We start from the raw sequence: 20,484 nt of genomic DNA on the forward strand, positions 1-20,484 counted from the left end.
GTTTAAGCTACTTGGCGAGCGCTCCACCAGAAACTTGGTAACTCAGCACACCCAGCACGGCAAATGTTCTCCACAAAAAATAAACGATTTATTTCTTTGACAATTAAAAAATAACAATCATGAAGAATGAGAAACTATGATTCGAATGGCGCTTAAACTCCTTGTTGTTGAAATACAAACGTGGCTGCGTTGAGGACAATGTGACGCATGGAAACAATGTTACGCCACAATCAGATAAAACGTTCGCAATTCGCTTAATCTCTGTCGGCGTCGGACGCAATTTTTGTGGCTCTCGGTTTTTCATGGAGTTTTATTGCTGCGAATCTTTTCGGCTTTCCGAGACGCGTCTGTTTCGGAAGAAAACGTAACAAAGGTAACAAACGTAACAAAGGTACGACACAAGGGTTTTTCACAACATAAAGTGAATTTTTTCTTTTCACATCAAGAATCTTTCTTTAATTTACCAAATGTCTGTCCGTCTGTTCGAAGGTACCGCAAAAACGGCTCAACCCATCGAAACGACATTTTGTGGGTAATCCTGGGATCTCGAGGAGTAAAATAGGCCATTTGGTTTTTCCAATTTCAGCTTTGGTCTCCTGTCTCCATCGATCTTGCCAAGGCCGCAAGCGCAACAGCTGTCAGCTCAAAATCCTTTTAACTGTTGATTTGGTGCAGTTACAGTTGTCGGGACTTTGGTACACGTATCGGGAGTACGTACGACATAGCGATTGTGAACATGATTATCGATCACGATCATCGTGTATCGATCACGATTTGAAACACGATGGAATAATATTTACCGATATGAACAGTGATGTTAAAGCGCGGCGTTACGCGCGCTGCTTGCGAGCAAGGAGGAAGCGGACAAGCGGTAACTTATAAGCGTCTTTATTTCAGGAGCTCACTGTAACACTAAGCTGCTCAGGGCTGCGCGCCCCGTGTATATCGTGAGGCCACGCCTCTCTCCCTGGCGTGGCCCATCCCCACTTGGTGTGCGGGGTGATGTCACCACGTCAGTGCTTTCGTGTCCGCCACACGCGCCCCCCCAGAATCCCCGCGCACCTGAAGGGTCAGTTTGCGGGGCAAACGGATGACCCGGCCGAAGCGCCCCCTGGCGACTGGCGGCGTCTGGGATGCAGGGATGCCATCTGGGATGCCTCCGGCTGCAGGACCGGGGGGCGGCGTGGCGGCGGGGCTGGGCGATGCCGGGGGTCCGCCCGCAGGGGGGCGGCCCCGACGCGGGGGTCGGGCCACTGGCGGTGGATGGTCCACGTCGAGGTGGGCCGGCTTGAGGCGGTCTACAGAAACGCGGTCAGGAGTACCGCCGATGTCCAGGGTGAAGTGCTTCGCCCCGGTCTCCAGCACGCAGAAAGGCCCGTCGTACGGGGGCCGCAGTGGTGTCCGGTGGGCATCGTGGCGGACGAAGACGTACTCCGCCGTGCGAAGCTCCGGGGCGACGTGCGTCGGTGGGTGCCCATGGCATGCCATTGGCACCGGGGCGAACCTCTGGGCGGTCTCTTGCAGAGCAGAGCGCTGCTGTGCCGCGGACCATGGTGCCGTGGAGTCGGGGAGGAACTCGCCCGGCACCCGCAGCGGTTGCCCAAAGACCAACTCCGCCGCGGATGCGCGCAGGTCCTCCTTGGGCGCCGTCCGGTGGCCCAGCAGGACCCAGGGGAGCCTGTCGACCCAGCCGCCATCGCGGAGGGTGGCCCGGAGCGCGGCCTTCAATGAGCGGTGAAATCGCTCACACAGGCCGTTAGCCTGGGGGTGGTAGGCCGTGGTTCGGTGCAGCCGGACCCCGAGCCCCTGCGCGACCGCCCCCCAGAGCTCCGAGGTGAACTGGGGGCCGCAGTCGGACGAGATGTCTGAGGGGGCGCCGAACCGGGCGACCCAGGTGGCGATGAAAGCCTGCGCGACATCGGCCGCCATCGTCGACGCCAAGGGCACGGCCTCCGGCCACCGGGTGGTGCGGTCCACCATGGTGAGGACGTGGGTGAAACCCCGCGAGGGGGGCAGAGGTCCCACCAGGTCCACGTGGACGTGGTCAAACTGGCGTTCCGGCACCGTGAACGGGGCCAACGGGGCCTGGGTGTGCCGGTGCACCTTGGCGCGCTGGCACGCGAGGCACGTCCTGGCCCAGCCGCGGACGGCCTTCCGGAGGCCATGCCAGACGAACTTGTCAGCGATCAACCTTTGGGAGGCCCTCGCGCCCAGGTGGGACAGGCCGTGGATGGCGTCAAACACCTGGCGCTGCCAGCCCGTGGGCACGATGGGGCGAGGACGCCCGAGGGAGACGTCGCACAAGAGGGCCGCGCCCACGCCATCGAACGGCACCTCGGTGACGCGGAGGCCCGTGACGGCGGTCCGCAAGGCCTGGACGTCAGGGTCAGCGGCCTGGTCCGCTGCCATCCGGGCATAGTCGATGCCGAGGTGGACTGCGTGGGCGACGGCCCGGGAAAGGCAATCCGCCACCGGGTTGTCCTTCCCCGCGACGTGCCGGATGTCCGTCGTGTACTCGGACACGGCCGAGAGGTGACGCTGCTGCCGGGCCGACCACGGCTCGGTGACCTTGCCCATCGCGAAGATCAGCGGCTTGTGGTCGACGAAGGCCGTGAACGCACGGCCCTCGAGCAGATGGCGGAAGTGCCTGACCGCCAAGTGAAGCCCGAGCAACTCGCGGTCGAAGGTACTGTAACGGCGTTTGGGCGGGCGAAGCTGCCGGCTAAAGAACGCCAGCGGTTGCCAAGCTCCACGCACCCATTGCTCGTGCACCACGCCCACCGCGTAGTCCGAGGCGTCGGTGGTGAGGGCGATCGGTGCATCGGGCGCCGGGTGCGCGAGCATGGTGGCGTTAGCCAAGGCGAGCTTCGCGCTCGTGAACGCCGTGTCCATCTGCTCGGTCCAGGTAACGTCGCCTTTGCCCGGCTTACCTCGGAGAGCTTCGTGCAGGGGGCGCAGGCGCTGGGCGATACGGGGCAGGAACCGATGGTAAAAGTTCACCATGCCCAGGAACTCCTGCAGCCCTCTGATCGTGCGGGGGCGCGGAAACCCCTTCACCGCCTCCACCTTGGCCGGCAGGGGGACGGCTCCGTGCCTGGTGACACGGTGCCCCAGAAAATCGATTGTGGCGGCGCCGAACCGGCACTTTGCGGGGTTCACAATCAGGCCATGCTGGCCCAGGCGTTCGAAGAGCGTGCGGAGGTGGTGTAGGTGCTCTTTGTGGGACGCGCTGGCGACAAGGATATCGTCCTGGTAGACGTAGACAAAATCCAAGTCGCGCAGGACGCTGTCCATCAGTCGCTGGAACGCCTGAGCCGCATTCTTCAGACCGAAGGGCATCCGCAGGAACTTGAAGAGTCCGAATGGCGTGATGACCGCCATCTTCGGGACTTCCTCCGGCCTGACGGGGACCTGATGGTAGCCGCGTATGAGGTCCACCTTCGAGAAGAAGGACATGCCCGCCAAAGGGGCAGAAAAGTCCTGAATGTGGGGGACGGGGTAGCGGTCGGGAGTCGTGGCGTTATTGAGATGGCGATAGTCCCCGCATGGTTGCCATCCCCCGCCGGGCTTCGGCACGATGTGCAGCGGCGACGCCCAAGCGCTCTCTGAGCGCCGAACGATGCGGAGTCGCTCCAGGGTAGCGAACCCCGCTTTTGCCACCGCCAGCTTCGTCGGCTCGAGGCAGCGTGCCCGGGCGTAGACCGGTGGCTCGACGGTGGGGATGTGATGGGCCACCCCGTGCTTGACGGCTCCCGCCGAGAAGGTGGGCCGCGTAAGGGCCGGGAAGCCGGCGAGGAGGCGGGTGAATGCATCCGCTGCCGGAAGCGTACAGACCAACGTGGCCGGAACCGAACCGTTCGGCAAGCCGCTTGGCAAGCCGCTCGTTGAGCTGCTCGATGAGCTGGGCAGCGCACAAGCGAGCGAGCTGAACGTCTCGGCCTGGACAAGACGTCTGCGCTTTACGTCGACCAGGAGCCCATTAGCGCACAGGAAGTCCGCGCCAAGCAGTGCCATGGGCACGTCGGCGGTGACGAACGTCCATCGGAAAACCTGCCCTCCGAACCGCAGAGAGAGGCAGCGTTTTCCGTATGTACGGATGGGCGTCCCGTTCGCGGCAAGCAGCGCGGGGCCCCCGCCCGCGGCGTGCTTGTCTAACGTACCGGCGGGAACGACACTCACCTGCGCTCCCGTGTCGCACAGGTAACGGCGCCCGGATAAGGTGTCCGTTATGAACAGCAGGCTGCTCGAACGGCCGGCGCTCATCGCCACTATTGAGCGCCGGCCCGGGCGTTTCCCGACCTGTTGAAGGAGCATGGCGGATGACACTGCCGAGCCTCGTGGCCGAACTTGGCGTGGAACCAGCACCAGGTGGTGGAGCTGGAGGAGCGTGGCTGGCTCCACCAGGCCGGTGGAGTTGGCGGGTTTCCCCGCGGTGGCGGTTTTCGCCGCGGCGGTGGGCGGGGCGTGGCGGCGGTCACGAGGTGCATATCAGCATGCTGCGTATGCTGTGTAAGCTGATGCTGTGGATCAGCATCATCAGCAGCATCAGCCTCGAGGTCCGTGACGGCCGCAAAGTACCTGTCCGCCTCGGCTGCCAATGCTCGGGGTTCCGTTAGCGCGGTCCCGGCCAACGCGAGGCGAACCTGCACTGGAAGTTGGCGACGGAAAAGCGCCCGGAATAGAGAACCGGGGGCTTCGTCGCCCAACAGTGACAGCATATGGTCCATTCGGACCGACGGGCGCGTGTCGCCGAGCTCGGGGAGATCCAGGAGGCGGTCGGCCCGTGCGTCATCCGTGAGGCCGAACGTGGCTAGGAGTAGCCGCTTGAGTGCCTCGTACTTGTGGCCGTCCGGTGGGTGGCGAAGGACGGACACAACTCGAGCGGCCGTGCCAGGCCCGAGGGAGGCGACGACGTGGCAGTAGCGCGTGTCGTCGCCGGTGAGGCGCCGAAGTTGAAATTGGGCTTTGGCTTGGACGAACCAGACTTCGGCCTGGGCCTCCCAAAATTCGGGAAGTTTGATGAAGTTGGCCATGGCAATGGCATCGTGTGTGGAAGGATCGCTCTGGCAGATCCAACGTCGAGGGTCACCAGTAAAGCGCGGCGTTACGCGCGCTGCTTGCGAGCAAGGAGGAAGCGGACAAGCGGTAACTTATAAGCGTCTTTATTTCAGGAGCTCACTGTAACACTAAGCTGCTCAGGGCTGCGCGCCCCGTGTATATCGTGAGGCCACGCCTCTCTCCCTGGCGTGGCCCATCCCCACTTGGTGTGCGGGGTGATGTCACCACGTCAGTGCTTTCGTGTCTGCCACAATGTGGCTTTTATTGAAATTCGAAAGATACTGTTTGTGGAGACGTTGTTGTGGAGGAGTTTTCCGGTCCACAAGACGTTGTTGTGGAGGAGTCTTCCGGTTCACAAGACGTTGTTGTGGAGGAGTCTTCCGATTCACAAGACGTTGTTGTGGAGGAGTCTTCCGGTTCACAAGACGTTGCGGTGGAGGAGTCTTCCGGTTCACAAGACGTTGTGGTGGAGGAGTCTTACGGTTCACAAGACGTTGTTGTGGAGGAGTCTTCCGGTTCACAAGACGTTGTTGTGGAGGAGTCTTCCGGTTCACAAGACGTTGTTGTGGAGGAGTCTTCCGGTTCACAAGACATTGTTGTGGAGGAGTCTTCCGGTTCACAAGACGTTGCGGTGGAGGAGTCTTCCGGTTCACAAGACGTTGCGGTGGAGGAGTCTTCCGGTTCACAAGACGTTGTTGTGGAGGAGTCTTCCGGTTCACAATACGTTGTTGTGGAGGAGTCTTCCGGTTCACAAGACGTTGTTGTGGAGGAATCTTCCGGTTCACAAGACGTTGTTGTGGAGGAGTCTTCTGGTTCACAAGACGTTGTTGTGGAGGAGTCTTCCCGTTCGCAAGACGTTGTTGTGGAGGAGTCTTCCGGTTCACAAGACGTTGTTGTGGAGGAGTCTTCCGGTTCACAAGACGTTGTTGTGGATGAGTCTTCCGGTGCACAAGACGTTGCTGTGGAGGAGTCTTCCGGTGCACAAGACGTTGTTGTGGAGGAGTCTTCCGGTTCACAAGACGTTGTTGTGGAGGAGTCTTCCGGTTCACAAGACGTTGTTGTGGAGGAGTCTTCCGGTTCACAAGACGTTGTTGTGGAGGAGTCTTCCGGTTCACAAGGCGTTGTTGTGGAGGAGTCTTCCGGTTCACAAGGCGTTGTTGTGGAGGAGTCTTCTGGTTCACAAGGCGTTGTTGTGGAGGAGTCGTCTGGTTTGCATGACGTTGTTGTGGATGAGACTTATGGTTCACAAGACGTAGTTGTGGAGGAGTCTTACGGTTCACAAGACGTTGTTGTGGAGGAGTCTTCCGGTTCACAAGACGTTGTTGTGGAGGAGTCTTCCGGTTCACAAGACGTTATTGTGGAGGAGTCTTCCGGTTCACAAGACGTTGTTGTGGAGGAGTCTTCCGGTTCACAAGACGTTGTTGTGGAGGAGTCTTCCGGTTCACAAGACGTTGTTGTGGAGGAGTCTTCCAGTTCACAAGACGTTGTTGTGGAGGAGTCTTCCCGTTCACAAGACGTTGTTGTGGAGGAGTCTTCCGGTTCACAAGACGTTGTTGTGGAGGAGTCTTCCGGTTCACAAGACGTTGTTGTGGAGGAGTCTTCCGGTTCACAAGACGTTGTTGTGGAGGAGTCTTCCGGTTCACAAGACGTTGTTGTGGAGGAGTCTTCCGGTTCACAAGACGTTGTTGTGGAGGAGTCTTCCGGTTCACAAGACGTTGCTGTGGAGGAGTCTTCCCGTGCACAAGACGTTGTGGAGGAGTCTTCCGGTTCACAAGACGTTGTTGTGAAGGAGTCTTCCGGTTCACAAGGCGTTGTTGTGGAGGAGTCTTCCGGTTCACAAGGCGTTGTTGTGGAGGAGTCTTCCGGTTCACAAGACGTTGTTGTGGAGGAGTCTTCCGGTTCACAAGACGTTGTTGTGGAGGAGTCTTCCGGTTCCCAAGACGTTGTTGTGGAGGAGTCTTCCGGTTCACAAGACGTTGTTGTGGAGGAGTCTTCCGGTTCACAAGACGTTGTTGTGGAGGAGTCTGCGGGTTCACAAGACGTTGTTGTGGATGAGTCTGCGGGTTCACAAGACGTTGTTGTGGAGGAGTATTCCGGTTCACAAGACGTTGTTGTGGAGGAGTCTTCCGGTTCACAAGACGTTGATGTGGAGTTTTTCGGTTCACAAGACGTTGTTGTGGAGTAGTCTTCCGGTTCACAAGACGTTGTTGTGGAGGAGTCTTCCGGTTCACAAGACGTTGATGTGGAGTTTTTCGGTTCACAAGACGTTGTTGTGGAGCAGTCTTACAGTTCACAAGACGTTGTTGTGGAGGAGTCTTCTGGTTCACAAGACGTCCTTGTGGAGGAGTCTTACGGTTCACAAGACGTTGTTGTTGAGGAGTCTTCCGGTTCACAAGACGTTGTTGTGGAGGAGTCTTCCAGTTCACAAGACGTTGTTGTGGATGAGTCTTCCGGTTCACAAAAAGTTGTTGTGGAGAAGTCTTCCGGTTCACAAGACGTTGTTGTGGAGGAGTCTTACGGTTCACAAGACATTGCTGTGGAGGAGTCTTCCGGTGCACAGGACGTTGTTGTGGAGGAGTCTTCCGGTTCACAAGACGTTGTTGTGGAGGAGTCTTCCGGTTCACAAGACGTTGTTGTGGAGGAGTCTTCCGGTTCACAAGGCGTTGTTGTGGAGGAGTCTTCCGGTTCACAAGGCGTTGTTGTGGAGGAGTCTTCCGGTTCACAAGACGTTGTTGTGGAGGAGTCTTCCGGTTCCCAAGACGTTGTTGTGGAGGAGCCTTCCGGTTCACAAGACGTTGTTGTGGAGGAGTCTTCCGGTTCACAAGACGTTGTTGTGGATGAGTCTGCGGGTTCACAAGACGTTGTTGTGGAGGAGTATTCCGGTTCACAAGACGTTGTTGTGGAGGAGTCTTCTGGTTCACAAGACGTCCTTGTGGAGGAGTCTTACGGTTCACAAGACGTTGTTGTGGAGGAGTCTTCCGGTTCACAAGACGTTGTTGTGGAGGAGTCTTCCGGTTCACAAGACGTTGTTGTGGAGGAGTATTCGGGTTCACAAGATGTTGTTGTTGAGGAGTCTTCCGGTTCACAAGACGTTGATGTGGATGAGTTCCGGTTCACAAGACGTTGTTATGGAGGAGTCTTCAGGTTCACAAGACGTTGTTGTGGAGGAGTCTTCCGGTTCACAAGACGTTGTTGTGGAGGAGTCTTCCGGTTCACAAGACGTTGTTGTGGAGGAGTCTTCCGGTTCACAAGACGTTGTTGTGGAGGAGTCTTCCGGTTCACAAGACGTTGTTGTGGAGGAGTCTTCCGGTTCACAAGACGTTGTTGTGGAGGAGTCTGCGGGTTCACAAGACGTTGTTGTGGATGAGTCTGCGGGTTCACAAGACGTTGTTGTGGAGGAGTATTCCGGTTCACAAGACGTTGTTGTGGAGGAGTCTTCCGGTGCACAAGACATTGCTGTGGAGGAGTCTTCCGGTTCACAAGACGTTGTTGTGGAGGAGAATTCTCCATGGTGTTGGATGTGCTTTTCGTGGCTGCCGTTTTGTTCGTGCAAGACATTTTTTCTGCAAAAAATTGATTGTAGTAGAGAGGTGCCACCCTGGAAAAGCCGACCAGAGAACATGGTATGTGCATGAGACAAGAAAAAATTCAACAGTAACCTGTGTCCCTACCCATTGGTGAAAAGGGCTCATCAACCAAGTACCAAACCTTATAGGCCTTCCAATATGCGTCTCTTTCGGAAGAGAATGCAACAAAGGTACCTCACACTTGTTTTTCACATTGCTTGAATTTCTTATATTCATGTCAAGAATGAAAATGAATGAATGAATGCTCGTTTTAAGGCCATTTTCCCCGCGAGAGCAGGGGTTAGCCTTGCGGGCCCCATGACAATCGTCTCCATTTTGCCCTATTTTCTGCATCTCTCCTTGTTAACCACATTGCCCGTATTTCTTCTTCCACCATCTTCAGGCAAGTCTTTCTCGGTCTTCCCCGTCCTCCACTTCCTTCGACATTTATTTCCATCACTCTTCTCAACGAATCACTTTCATCCTTCCTCAACACATGACCAAACATCTCAACGTGTTCCTCTTCACAGCATCAATCACAGGCTCTATTCCCATCATCTTTCGCAATTCATCATTTGTCTTCCTCTCTCTCAATGATACTCCACATATCCACCGAACCATTCGCATTTCCATCCTTTCCAGCCTTCGTTGCTGCTCTACGTTCATTACCCATGTCTCGCTCCCATAAATCATAACACTTCTCACACATGCAGCATACACCTTTCCCTTCAGCTTCAACCTCCTCATCAGCATGCCACTCAGTTCCCAAAACTTCTTCCATGCACATCTCACTCCAGCAACCATTGCCGAGTCTGATCCACCTTCTCCATTCAGCATGTCTCCGAGGCAGCAAAATGTTTTCACACCTTCCAGCTTCACGCCGTCTCCAAGATCCAACTCAACATTTCCTACATCTGCAGCTCCCTCTGTGCACACCTTACATTTGAATGTAGCGGCCACACTGGTAAATGACCCTCTCAGACCACTACATTTTTGATGAACCCTACTCAGAGCACATTGTATATTGAATGGAGTTCACTCCGACACCCTTCCTGCACACAGCACATGGCCACTTCCCAGTTCTTTCCACCTCACCACATGCTTTACCAATTGCCATCACTTTCGTCTTTCAGATATTCACCTTCAGACCTTTTGTCTCTATACATTCCTTCCACTTGTTCATCTTTTCCTTCAGTCCATCCATACTTTCCGCAATCAACACCAGATCATCTGCATGCAGCAACTCCCACGGTAAACCCCCCTTTACGTTCTGGGCCAGCACCTCCATCACAGCTACAAATAGTAGTGGACTTGGTACCAACCCCTGATACACTCCCACCTTCACCTCAAACTCACCACTGTTCCCGTCGTTCGTCCTTACAGCTGTGCGCGCTCTTTTGTGCATTGCCATCACTACTCTGATCAACCATTCCTCCACTCCTAACTTCCTCAATGCCCATGTCAATACTTTGCGTGGAACCCTATCGAATGCTTTCTCCAGATGAACAAACCCAAGAAACAACTTCTTCCTCTTCTCCATGTACTTCTCCTGCAACTGCCTCAATAAAAGCACGTCTGTCGTTCCTCTTCCTGGCATAAATCCAATCTGCATTTCGTCGATCTTCACTTTCTTCCTTATCCTCCTCTCCAACAACCTTTCCAATACCTTCATTCCATGTTCCAATAACTTTATCGCTCGATACGAGCCATAGTCCAGAGGGTCACCTTGCTCCTTGTATTGAGGGACGAGGGTACTCAGTTCCCACTCCACTGGAATGCGGCCTTCTTTCACCACCAGATTACAGATCTGTCATTCTCTTCACGCCCCAACTTCCTGCTGCCTTCAACATATCTCCCACAACTCCCGTCGGCCCTCCCGCTTTTCTACTCTTCATTGGTTTTATCGCTTCCTCAACTTCCTTCTCAGTTATCTTCTCTGCCGGTCCTAAAACTGAGTTACTCTCGATGTTGCCATCCCATTCATTCCCTGCATTCAACAGCATTTCCATATATCTTTTAATTTAAATGCAAAAAAAACCAAAAAAAAAACCACCTTTAGAGGCCATTTTTCCCCGCAAAGCGGGGGTTGGCCTTTTTCGGGCACCGTGGTTGTTGTTGTTTTTTGGTCCCCTTTTTGAAGCAATGTTTTACGGCCCGATGCCCTTCCTGCCGCCAACCCTTTTTGTCGCCTTTTACGACAAACAGGGAATTACCAGTGAACTGGTACTCAATTAGCCGACCTCGGAAGGATGACAGGCTGAGTCAACCCCCCTGGCGTTAATTCAGCGATCGACCGGGATTCGAACCCAGGATCCTAGGATCCTAAGCTGGCACCCTAGCCGCTAGCCCAACAATAAAAGGGTTTAATAAAAATAATGCCAGGGAACAGGAAATGCACGGTAAAACTAAATTCCTAATTGAGGGACCCTTCATACGGACTCATATACAAACAAGGGGAATAATAAATAAAAAAAACACCTTTAGAGGCCATTTTTCCCCGCAAAGCGGGGGTTGGCCTTTTTCGGGGACCGTGGTTGTTGTTGTTTTTCGGTCCCCTTTTTGAAGCAATGTTTTACGGCCGGATGCCCTTCCTGCCGCCAACCCTTTTTGTCGCCTTTTACGACAAACAGGGAATTACCAGTGAACTGGTACTCAATTAGCCGACCTCGGAAGGATGACAGGCTGAGTCAACCAAAATAAAAATAAATAATATTTCTGCCGGCACTCAGCTCTGGTCTCGACGAGCACTTTGGGAGCTTGGTGGTCGTTGAAGCTTGAAGCTACTGCATGGGAAGCGCACAAGATGGCGGTGGCACGGCGCCCTTAGTATCCACTGGCATGAGGCAAGCAGATAGGACGACCTCCTTCAGCTCGCTCGCGACCTCCTTCGCCTCCGAAGAACAACACAGCCGCCAAAACCTCCTCCTTTCCACTTGCAAAGCTCCCAAAAGCTTTCACCGATCTCCTCACAGGCGCCCACACAGGCAAAACGTGATCGCGCACGACCAAAGTCAGGACCAAGAGAGAGAGAGAGAGAGAGAGAGAGAGAGAGAGAGAGAGAGAGAGAGAGAGAGAGAGAGAGAGAGAGAGAGAGAGAGAGAGAGAGAGAGAGAACGCACGAAAACGCACCCTCCCCTCTTTTCGCTGACGTCACACTCAAACCAATCCCCGTGCCCCACCACTTCAGTCCATGGCCATGACCAATCATTCCCTTTGGGGCGGGTCCTCGCGGCCCTTCTGGACGCCCATCGAGAACATTCGGGGGCGGGGATCCCTTGCCGATCGGCAAATGTGATGGGTATCTGCCGGGCTTGTCGGTGTTGTAATATGCCCGAGTTCGTTTCCTGACAGCCCTCGACTTATCGCAGGTCGATTTATTATAACCACAAAGGTCAGATCACAAGAGGTAGGGCGGACAGGGGGATTTATTCTTATTCCCTAAGTTACCTAGCACAAGAGCCATCGTCCGTATGGCCACACGTCACACTTAATCTGAACACACGGAGGTGACTTATTTTCATCAAGGTGTTCTTACACGACACTCAGATCATGGTAATCTGTACACTTCTACCTGGACTAAGGTATTTCATTGCCTTCCCCCTATAAACGTTACAACCTACATTATAATAGCCATAGATGATTCTGTCTGTCTGTCTGTTGGGCGTCTGTCTGGGGTGTGGCTTACTCGGTTTGCAGAGTAGCTCCACCCATAGCTCCACCCATTCTGGGAGTGGCTTCGCTTCATATAAACAAATATCCACCATTTTATTAACTCGCATAGCTTTGAGGTCTGTTTTGTAGGCCCGTGGTGTCTTGCTCTCTCTCCCAGTTTTATTTCAAATCAAATTCGATATATCGTTTCATTTTTCACAGTCGCTAACATAGTTTTAGACTCGGTTGAAAAAAAACGGGAAGAAAATCCGATGAAAGTTGCCGTTTATAGAACGAAATGAATTCTCAAACGCCTGTAACTTCAAGGCCATTGAGTCTCTCTCACGCCTTTATCTCCAATCTAACTCACCATATGATTTCATTTTTATCGATGGTTTTGGACTCGGTGTCAGCAACGCGGGAAAATACTGAGATATATTTTTTAAAATACACCATATCACCGCCCACCGCCCAACTGCCAACAACCGCCCAACCGCCAACAACCGCCCAATATGTATCATACACCGCCCAACATGTATCATACACCGCCCAACATGTATCATACACCGCCCAACATGACAGACGGCAACATGTCGACATTATCGCTTTTTCTTTAAACCGAGTGAACCGAGCCGAACCGAATGAATTCACTGTTTACTTTTGATGACAGTCGTCACAAAACGACATATCTTTCTTCGTTTTTATTTCATTCAACATTATTAGCCGGAAGTAAAATATGGTTCAGGAAATTACCGAGAGATATTTCTTCGTTTCTTTATTTATTAGTTATTTACGCATACACTTTAAATAGGTTTATTTGAAATCTTTAATTTTCACAATGTAATATATTTGTCATTTGATGATGACGAGACACTTCCTCTTGACTTGTGACAATTCATGCGTTGCGTGGAAACTTCCATTTCCAAAATGAATGACACAGTTGATGAAGAACGACTCGGTGTCAGCAACGCGGGAAAATGCAGAGATATATTTTTAAAAAATACACCATAACACCGCCCAACAGCCAACAAGTATCATACACCGCCCAACATGACACAGACAGCAACATGTCGACATTATCGCTTTTTCTTTAAACCGAGTGAACCGAGCCGAACCGAATACACCGAGTGAATTCACCGAGCGAATTTCATCCAATTCCACCGAGTTTCATGAAATTACCGAGAGATATTTCTTCGTTTTTATTTTATTCGTTACCAGCAGAAGTACCCAGCGTTGCCGGGCGGGGGAGGGGGGAAGGGCACGTACACTTTAAACATGTATATACATGTGGGATATAAACATGTGGGACATGTGTACGTGTGTGTGTGTGTGTGTGTATATATATATATGTGTGTGTATGTGTATGTAGGCTAACCCCCGCTCTAGCAGGGAAAATGGCCTTAAAATGCATGTTGTTGTTGTATGTGTATATATATATATATGTCTGTGTGTGTGTATGTGTGTATATGTGTCTGTACGTGTGTGTGTGTGTGTGTGTCTGTTTTTGTGTATGTGTATGTGTATGTGTATGTGTATGTGTGTGTCTGTGTAGATGTATATATGTGTATAATGTGCATATATGTGTATATGTGGATACATATGTGTATACATATTTGCATATGTGCATATGTGTATATGTGTCTGTACGTGTGTATGTGTGTCGATGTACGTGTGTGTGTATATGTGTGTGGGTGTACATGTGTGTGTGTGTGTGTGTGTGTATATGTAAACATGGGCCGGTGTGTGTGTAAAGTGTGAGGAGGTATTGGAGAGGAAAATGCAGAGATATATTTTTTAAAATCGCGCTATGATGATAAACGAAAATACACCGCCTAAAATAACAGTCGACATATATTTAAAATTCGTCACACACATCCATGCCCGTGGGATTCCCATGGGTGGGAATCCCACGGGCATGGATGTGTGTGACATTTCGACATATTGAGTTAGATGCTGCGCCTGCACATTCAGTTATATAAAATGGTTACTGCCAATTGATCACATCCACAAATGATGTAATCCACACAATTTATGTACTTTACATAACGTTAATAGGAATACATGCCCGTGTAGATGGGAATGACATATAATTCACCGAAAACGTTGAAGCAACCGCATAATATTACGGTGATGTTTAACTCTGAGTGAGAATAGTTCTAAATTTTAAAAACTTTCTTCTGATATTTGTGATTTATTTCAAACAAACTGTATTTCCCATCTACACGGACATGTATTCCTATTAACGTTATGTAAAGTACATAAATTGTGTGGATTACATCATTTGTGGATGTGATCAATTGCCAGTAACCATTTTATATAACTGAATGTGCAGGTGCAGCATCTAACTCAATATGTCGAAATGTCACACACATCCATGCCCGTGGGATTCCCACGGATGACCCCGCTAGTATTTATTATATTGTATTAGCTAGTTGCCTGTGCCCACACGGGATTCTGAATGGGGTAGGAATGGAGGCGGAAAAAATGCAAATGGCGTCTTCTGTCATTGGGCCAGCAAGCTGGGAGCAAAAATTCGCATTTATTGCCACATCTGATGCAATACAATTGCCCTATTGGCGGTGAGGTGCTTAATTTGAAACTGTTTGTTCGATTATAGGTAGCTTTTTGATGCCTAGGGTCCGTAATAAAAAAATTAGCATTGGCGTCAAACCAATGACCAATGGAAAACTAATAGTAGGATGATTATATTGTGTTATTTGTTTGTTTATTCATTCTTTGCTGTTTTCATGATGCTTCCTCCTCAGCAAAAATGTCAGTCTTGGATTACATCCTGGCAGTTACTCGCTCCTCAACCAGTGACAAGGTTATCTTGGTCTCAAACTACACACAAACTCTGGACCTGTTTGAAAGATTATGTACTGCTCGGAAGTGAGTACACATTCAGAGATCTATTTTGAACACCTTTTAATTGTGTTCCAGTTTCTAAGCTTGTTAGAATTGAGTAAATGCTGTAATGAAAATTGCCAAGGAAGAGCTCAAGTTATTTAGACGTCAATGAGCTCGTGTTTTTTGCTTCCGCAGTGTTACGCTCACAAATGGTGTGAAAATCAATAATCAAAGAAGATATATTGGAAGAGTAGGATGGATAAAAAACATGCAGAGCGAATCATCGATGTGTGTCCCTTCCCTCGGATTGCCTTTAAACTGGGAGTCCCGTCTGCTAGCATTAGTTGGTGGACATAGAAGATTGCACGTTTTCTTTTTCAAAGAGTAGGTGAGATATCACCTATATCGTGAACCAATTCCACATTCTTGCAAACTTGGTTGAATGTTAGGCCTAGCCAGCCAGTTCATAAGACTTGAAAAGGGGATCGGCAATTCTGCCTTAAAATCGCACAAATTCTGCTGTCAACTTCAACATCGGTTTAAATGCTATATGGTCGGGAAAATAAATTGTATAGCAGGAAGTATAAATTAATGAAATTATTGCTTGTGATTAAGTCAGCACTAACTTTCTGCTGAACCTCATAGGTATCTGTACGTACGACTCGATGGGAGCATGTCCATCAAAAAGCGAGCCAAGGTGGTGGAGCGTTTCAACAATCCCTCGGTACGCCACCTCACTAAAATGATTCACTTCCTTCATTCGTGAAAATGTCCACTTCTGATAAGAATTTTAACTTGGGAGGAAAAAAGGAGACTTGAGTCTCTTTAATCCTATGATTTCAGATTGGAAGTTTGGGCCCAAAGCTTCATATTTCCCACCAAGTTGGAGGCCAAGCTGGGTGCAGATTAAGTGGTCCGAATGAGGCATTGATGTTAAATTGTTCGCTTCCTCTTCAATTTAAAACAGCAAGCTAATGCAGCTTCCATGATGATGATATATCAGGAAGGGTCACACTGAGTTAGTGTGATCAATCCTAAGTTTCACCCATCCAATAAATTTGGTCCAAGGACATGTTGTTTAAGGAAAATACTAAGATTTTTTTTAACAGCCACACTACAGACGAGGCAAGGACAGCTGACCAAACATCCCATCTGAAGGATGGTGTGCTCAGCCTTGTGTTTTGTTCACAGTCAATTATGTTTATCATTGAGTTGCCAGCAGGCTGTCCTGTTGCCTTTTAACCATATGCAGAATCGAAAATGTTACAAAGAAGCCTTAATGAGGCTGGGCCATGTGAAGCAGTGAAATGTGAGCTGATGGACATGGTGGGTGAAGAGAGCCTATATAGTCTGTGGGGTATGGTTTATGTTGCATAAATGTCTCCTTTTTAATGACACTGGTCCATTTTAATAAAAGAAAATTATTGCATGGTAAAGCTGCATATTTATGCATGAGGTTCCACATAATAATGCACGACTTCTCTGATGCTCTGCACAACCCTCTCTTCCTTTTTACAGATGACTGCATTGTGCCATAAAGTACCGCCATCCCACTGGCAGGCAGACAGGAGCTGTCTGACTCTCTGTTGATCTGGAATTGTTTTATACTGGTCTGACAAATGCAATGAGTCTTTGAAACCTCATTCTTCTTTCATATGGCTCAAGCGTGGGATAGATGAAATAAAAGCTGCTGTACTCTGCCAATCGTGGGCACGTGACATTATGCTTTGTAGCTCCTGGCACATATCCCCTTTTACAGGTTGTGAGTTTGGCAGTCCTGCACTAGATTGTCTGTAATCTGGAGGTTACCACACTCGCATGAAGGCGATTCCGCAGGTCCCCAAGTAAACTTGTTGCCGCTAAACTGGTCAACGCCAGTTCGAAGCTGGTTCAAGCGGCACCATTCCTTCAGGGACATGTCACATCCTGGAGGTTTAGTGGAGATGGAGAGATATTGTAGATGGCCTTCAGGTTGGTTAGGTCACCACTAGTTAATGTGCCACGTATGCCTGCCAGACCCATCATCTGAAGTGATGTGCGGTTGGCCTCTCTCATAAAGGTCTTCCTGCTTTTCAATTGTTTGGCAAGAGGGAGGGGGGGGGGGGGGGAATTCTTCAAAGACTTTTTGTCGTGGGTGTCCTGAGATGTTAGAAGCTTTGGGTGCTGCATGTCTTTTAGTAGCTAGACGCTTGATGTGATGGTGGTGAATGCCAGCAAGTACTGGGAGGGAGTGGGCTGTTGACTGACTGATAGCCCTCAGATATGTTGAGCTGCACGTCAACCTTCTTTGTGTGAAGGCTTTTGTCCGAAGCAGAGACAGTATTCTGCAGGGGCATATATTAATGTGAGTGTTGAGGCTTGGAGGGTAGAGAAGTCATTGCCACAGAGTTTGTGGATCAATTTGAGTCTTGCAGCTACTTTTACTGCTACCTTTTCTGTATGCTGCCGGAGGGTCACAGCCCAATAGAGTTGCACGCAAAGGTAAGTAAGTATCTGAGGGAAGGAGAGAGGGATGTTGTTGAGCTTGACTTTCAGCTGTCTCCTTGCTTTGCTATCCTGCAGATGGAAGACGGAGTATGCTGTTTTCTGAACATTGAGACAGTCGCACCGTTGGTGGTAGTAGAGGCTCATTGTTGCAACATCTCTGCTTAGTGTCTTCAACTTTCTCAAATGTCTTGCCTGCATGTGATCTCAAAATGGCATCATCAACTTCGGCCTACATGTTGACCATGAGTCAGAGCCTCCATTATTGTGATTGTTTAACTGACTCGACTGTCCATTCAGGAGAACCCAGAAGCAATGATTGCAAGTCATCATTTGGATGTTGTGGACAATTTCTTGAAGAGAAAATCAGTCTACAAGGGCTTGGTCTGTAGCTCATGGTGTACTGCTCTTCCCTGTGACCCACAAAATAATCTTAGGGATCAGCAGAGAGTCACACAGCTGTAGTCTGTCTGTCAGTAGGATAGGGGTATTTTACGGTACAATACGGTGTTAAGACTCTCAAAATGCACTTTCACCGCACACCTCCAAACCTTTGGTTTACTTTTCTGTGATTTGTGGAAACACCTTCCTGAGGTTTTTTACCTCACTCTTCCTTTGAGAGCTTCAAACAGGCTGGTCACCACCTTCTCATGCCATTCTCTCTGTCCCCTACCCATTATCTTTTCTACCCCCATGAATCATACCTATCTCAACCCTATTACTTGCAGGTTATCATTTTTCCTCCTCTTTGCCCATTTCTTCATTTCCTTGTTTTTTGGAAAACTATGGCCCCTTGTCACCACTGTCAGTTTGTTGCCTCACTTTTCCATGGGCCGCCATCATGTATTAAATAAAATCAAGTTGTACTGCAGTCCATTTCATGAATATTGGTCGTATACGTTAAAAAGAAAGAGTACCACTTTATGAAATTATGTCTTGGCTGTCCAAATTTTGACCACTAATGCTTCATAAATCGCTCGGTGATCTAGGTGAACAAGACGATGATGGCACTGTTTTGTTTCTATGTAAAGACTGACTTGTTGGGGTTTATACTGTCACACTGCCCAAGCAGAGTCCAGAATTTATATTCATGTTGAGCAGCAAAGCTGGCGGTTGTGGTTTGAACCTAATTGGAGCAAACCGCCTGATCATGTTTGATCCCGACTGGAATCCAGCAAACGACGAGCAGGCCATGGCGCGGGTGTGGCGTGACGGACAGAAGAAAACGTGCTTCGTGTACCGCCTCGTATCGGTAAGGATTCGTGCACGTCAATGGAATAAAACAGTGTTTTTAATGTGGCAATGGCATTATTGGATGACTTGTGTTGGTCACTTCCTGATACTGCAGACTGGGACCATAGAGGAAAAGGTTTTGCAACGTCAGACTCACAAGAAGGCTCTGAGTAGCTGCGTGGTGGATAAGGAGACGGATGTTGAGCGGCACTTTACACGGGGTGAACTTCGCGACCTATTTGTACTCAATGAAGAAACCACGAGCGACACTCATGACAAGTTCGTTCCTCATTCCACTCCTTTCCCATCTGCACACTTGGCTTAAGATACTGGGACCCTGGAGTTGAATGCCATATACAACAACAACACAACTGGCATTTTAAGGCCATTTTCCCTGCTGGAGCAGGGGTTAGCCTTGCGGTCCCCATGACAATCTTCTCCATTTTGCCCTATTTTCTGCATCTCCCCTTGTCAACCCCCTTGCCTTGCATGTGATCACTTCATCATGTGCATGTGAATGAGGAATTTGAACGAGCAACACATATTACCCATTTCTTCTTCCACCATCTTCAGCCAAGTCTTTCTCGGTCTTCCCCGTCCTCTACTTCCTTCTACAGTCATTTCCATCACTCTTCTCAACCAGTCACTTTCATCCTTCCTCAACGCATGACCAAACCATCTGAACCTCTTTCTCTTCACAGCATCGATCACAGGCTCTATTCCCATCATCTTTCGCAATTCATCATTTGTCTTCCTCTCTCTCAACGATACTCCACACATCCACCGAACCATTCACATTTCCACCCTTTCCAGCCTTCGTTGCTGCTCTACGTTCATTACCCATGTCTCGCTCCCATAAATCATAACACTTCTCACACATGCAGCATACACCTTTCCCTTCAGCTTCAACGACACTCCCCTCCTCGTCAGCATGCCACTCAGTTCTCGAAACTTCTTCCATGCACATCTCACTCTAGCATCCATTGCCGAGTCTGATCCACCATCTCCATTCAGCATGTCTCCGAGGTAGCAAAATGTTTTCACACCTTCCAGCTTCACGCCGTCTCCAAGATCCAACTCAACATTTCCTCCATCTGCAGCTCCCTCTGTGCACACCTTACACTTGAATGTAGTTGCCACACTGGTTAATGACCCTCTCAGACCACTACATTTTTGATGAACCCACTCAGCGCACATTGTACATTGAATGGAGTTCACTCCGACACCCTTCCTGCACAAAGCACACGGCCACTTCCCAGTTCTTTCCACCTCACCACATGCTTTACCACCTGCCATCACCTTCGTCTTTCCCATATTCACCTTCAGACCTTTTGTCTCCATACATTCCTTCCACTTGTTCATCTTCTCCTTCAGTCCATCCATACTTTCTGCAATCAACACCAGATTATCTGCATACAACAACTCCCACGGCAAACCCTCCTTTATGTTCCGAGCCAGCACCTCCATCACAGCTACAAATAGTAGTGGACTTAGTACCGACCCCTGATGCACTCCCACCTTCACCTCAAACTCACCACTGTTCCCGTCATTCGTCCTTACAGCTGTGCGCGCTCTTTCGTACATTGCCATCACTACTCTGATCAACCATTCCTCCACTCCTAACTTCCTCAATGCCCATGTCACT

General features: G+C 50.3%; 1 protein-coding gene across 1 annotated transcript in view; it reads left to right on the plus strand.

Annotated features, from left to right (window-relative positions):
• The first annotated feature begins 270 nt into the window (after positions 1–270).
• The window catches only part of LOC144888134 (DNA repair and recombination protein RAD54-like), a 21,557-nt gene continuing 1,343 nt past the window's right edge, over positions 271–20,484 (plus strand). The window contains exons 1-5 of the mRNA XM_078769215.1: positions 271–391; positions 15,041–15,164; positions 15,768–15,846; positions 18,679–18,858; positions 18,955–19,118. Of these exons, the coding sequence (XP_078625341.1) occupies positions 15,046–15,164; positions 15,768–15,846; positions 18,679–18,858; positions 18,955–19,118 (542 nt within the window). The 5' untranslated portion in view covers positions 271–391; positions 15,041–15,045. The remainder of the gene's footprint in view (positions 392–15,040; positions 15,165–15,767; positions 15,847–18,678; positions 18,859–18,954; positions 19,119–20,484) is intronic.

This window comes from Myxine glutinosa, unplaced genomic scaffold, assembly GCF_964187855.1.
Source record: "Myxine glutinosa unplaced genomic scaffold, kmMyxGlut1.1 SCAFFOLD_1698, whole genome shotgun sequence".
In the NCBI taxonomy this organism is placed as follows: domain Eukaryota; kingdom Metazoa; phylum Chordata; class Myxini; order Myxiniformes; family Myxinidae; genus Myxine; species Myxine glutinosa.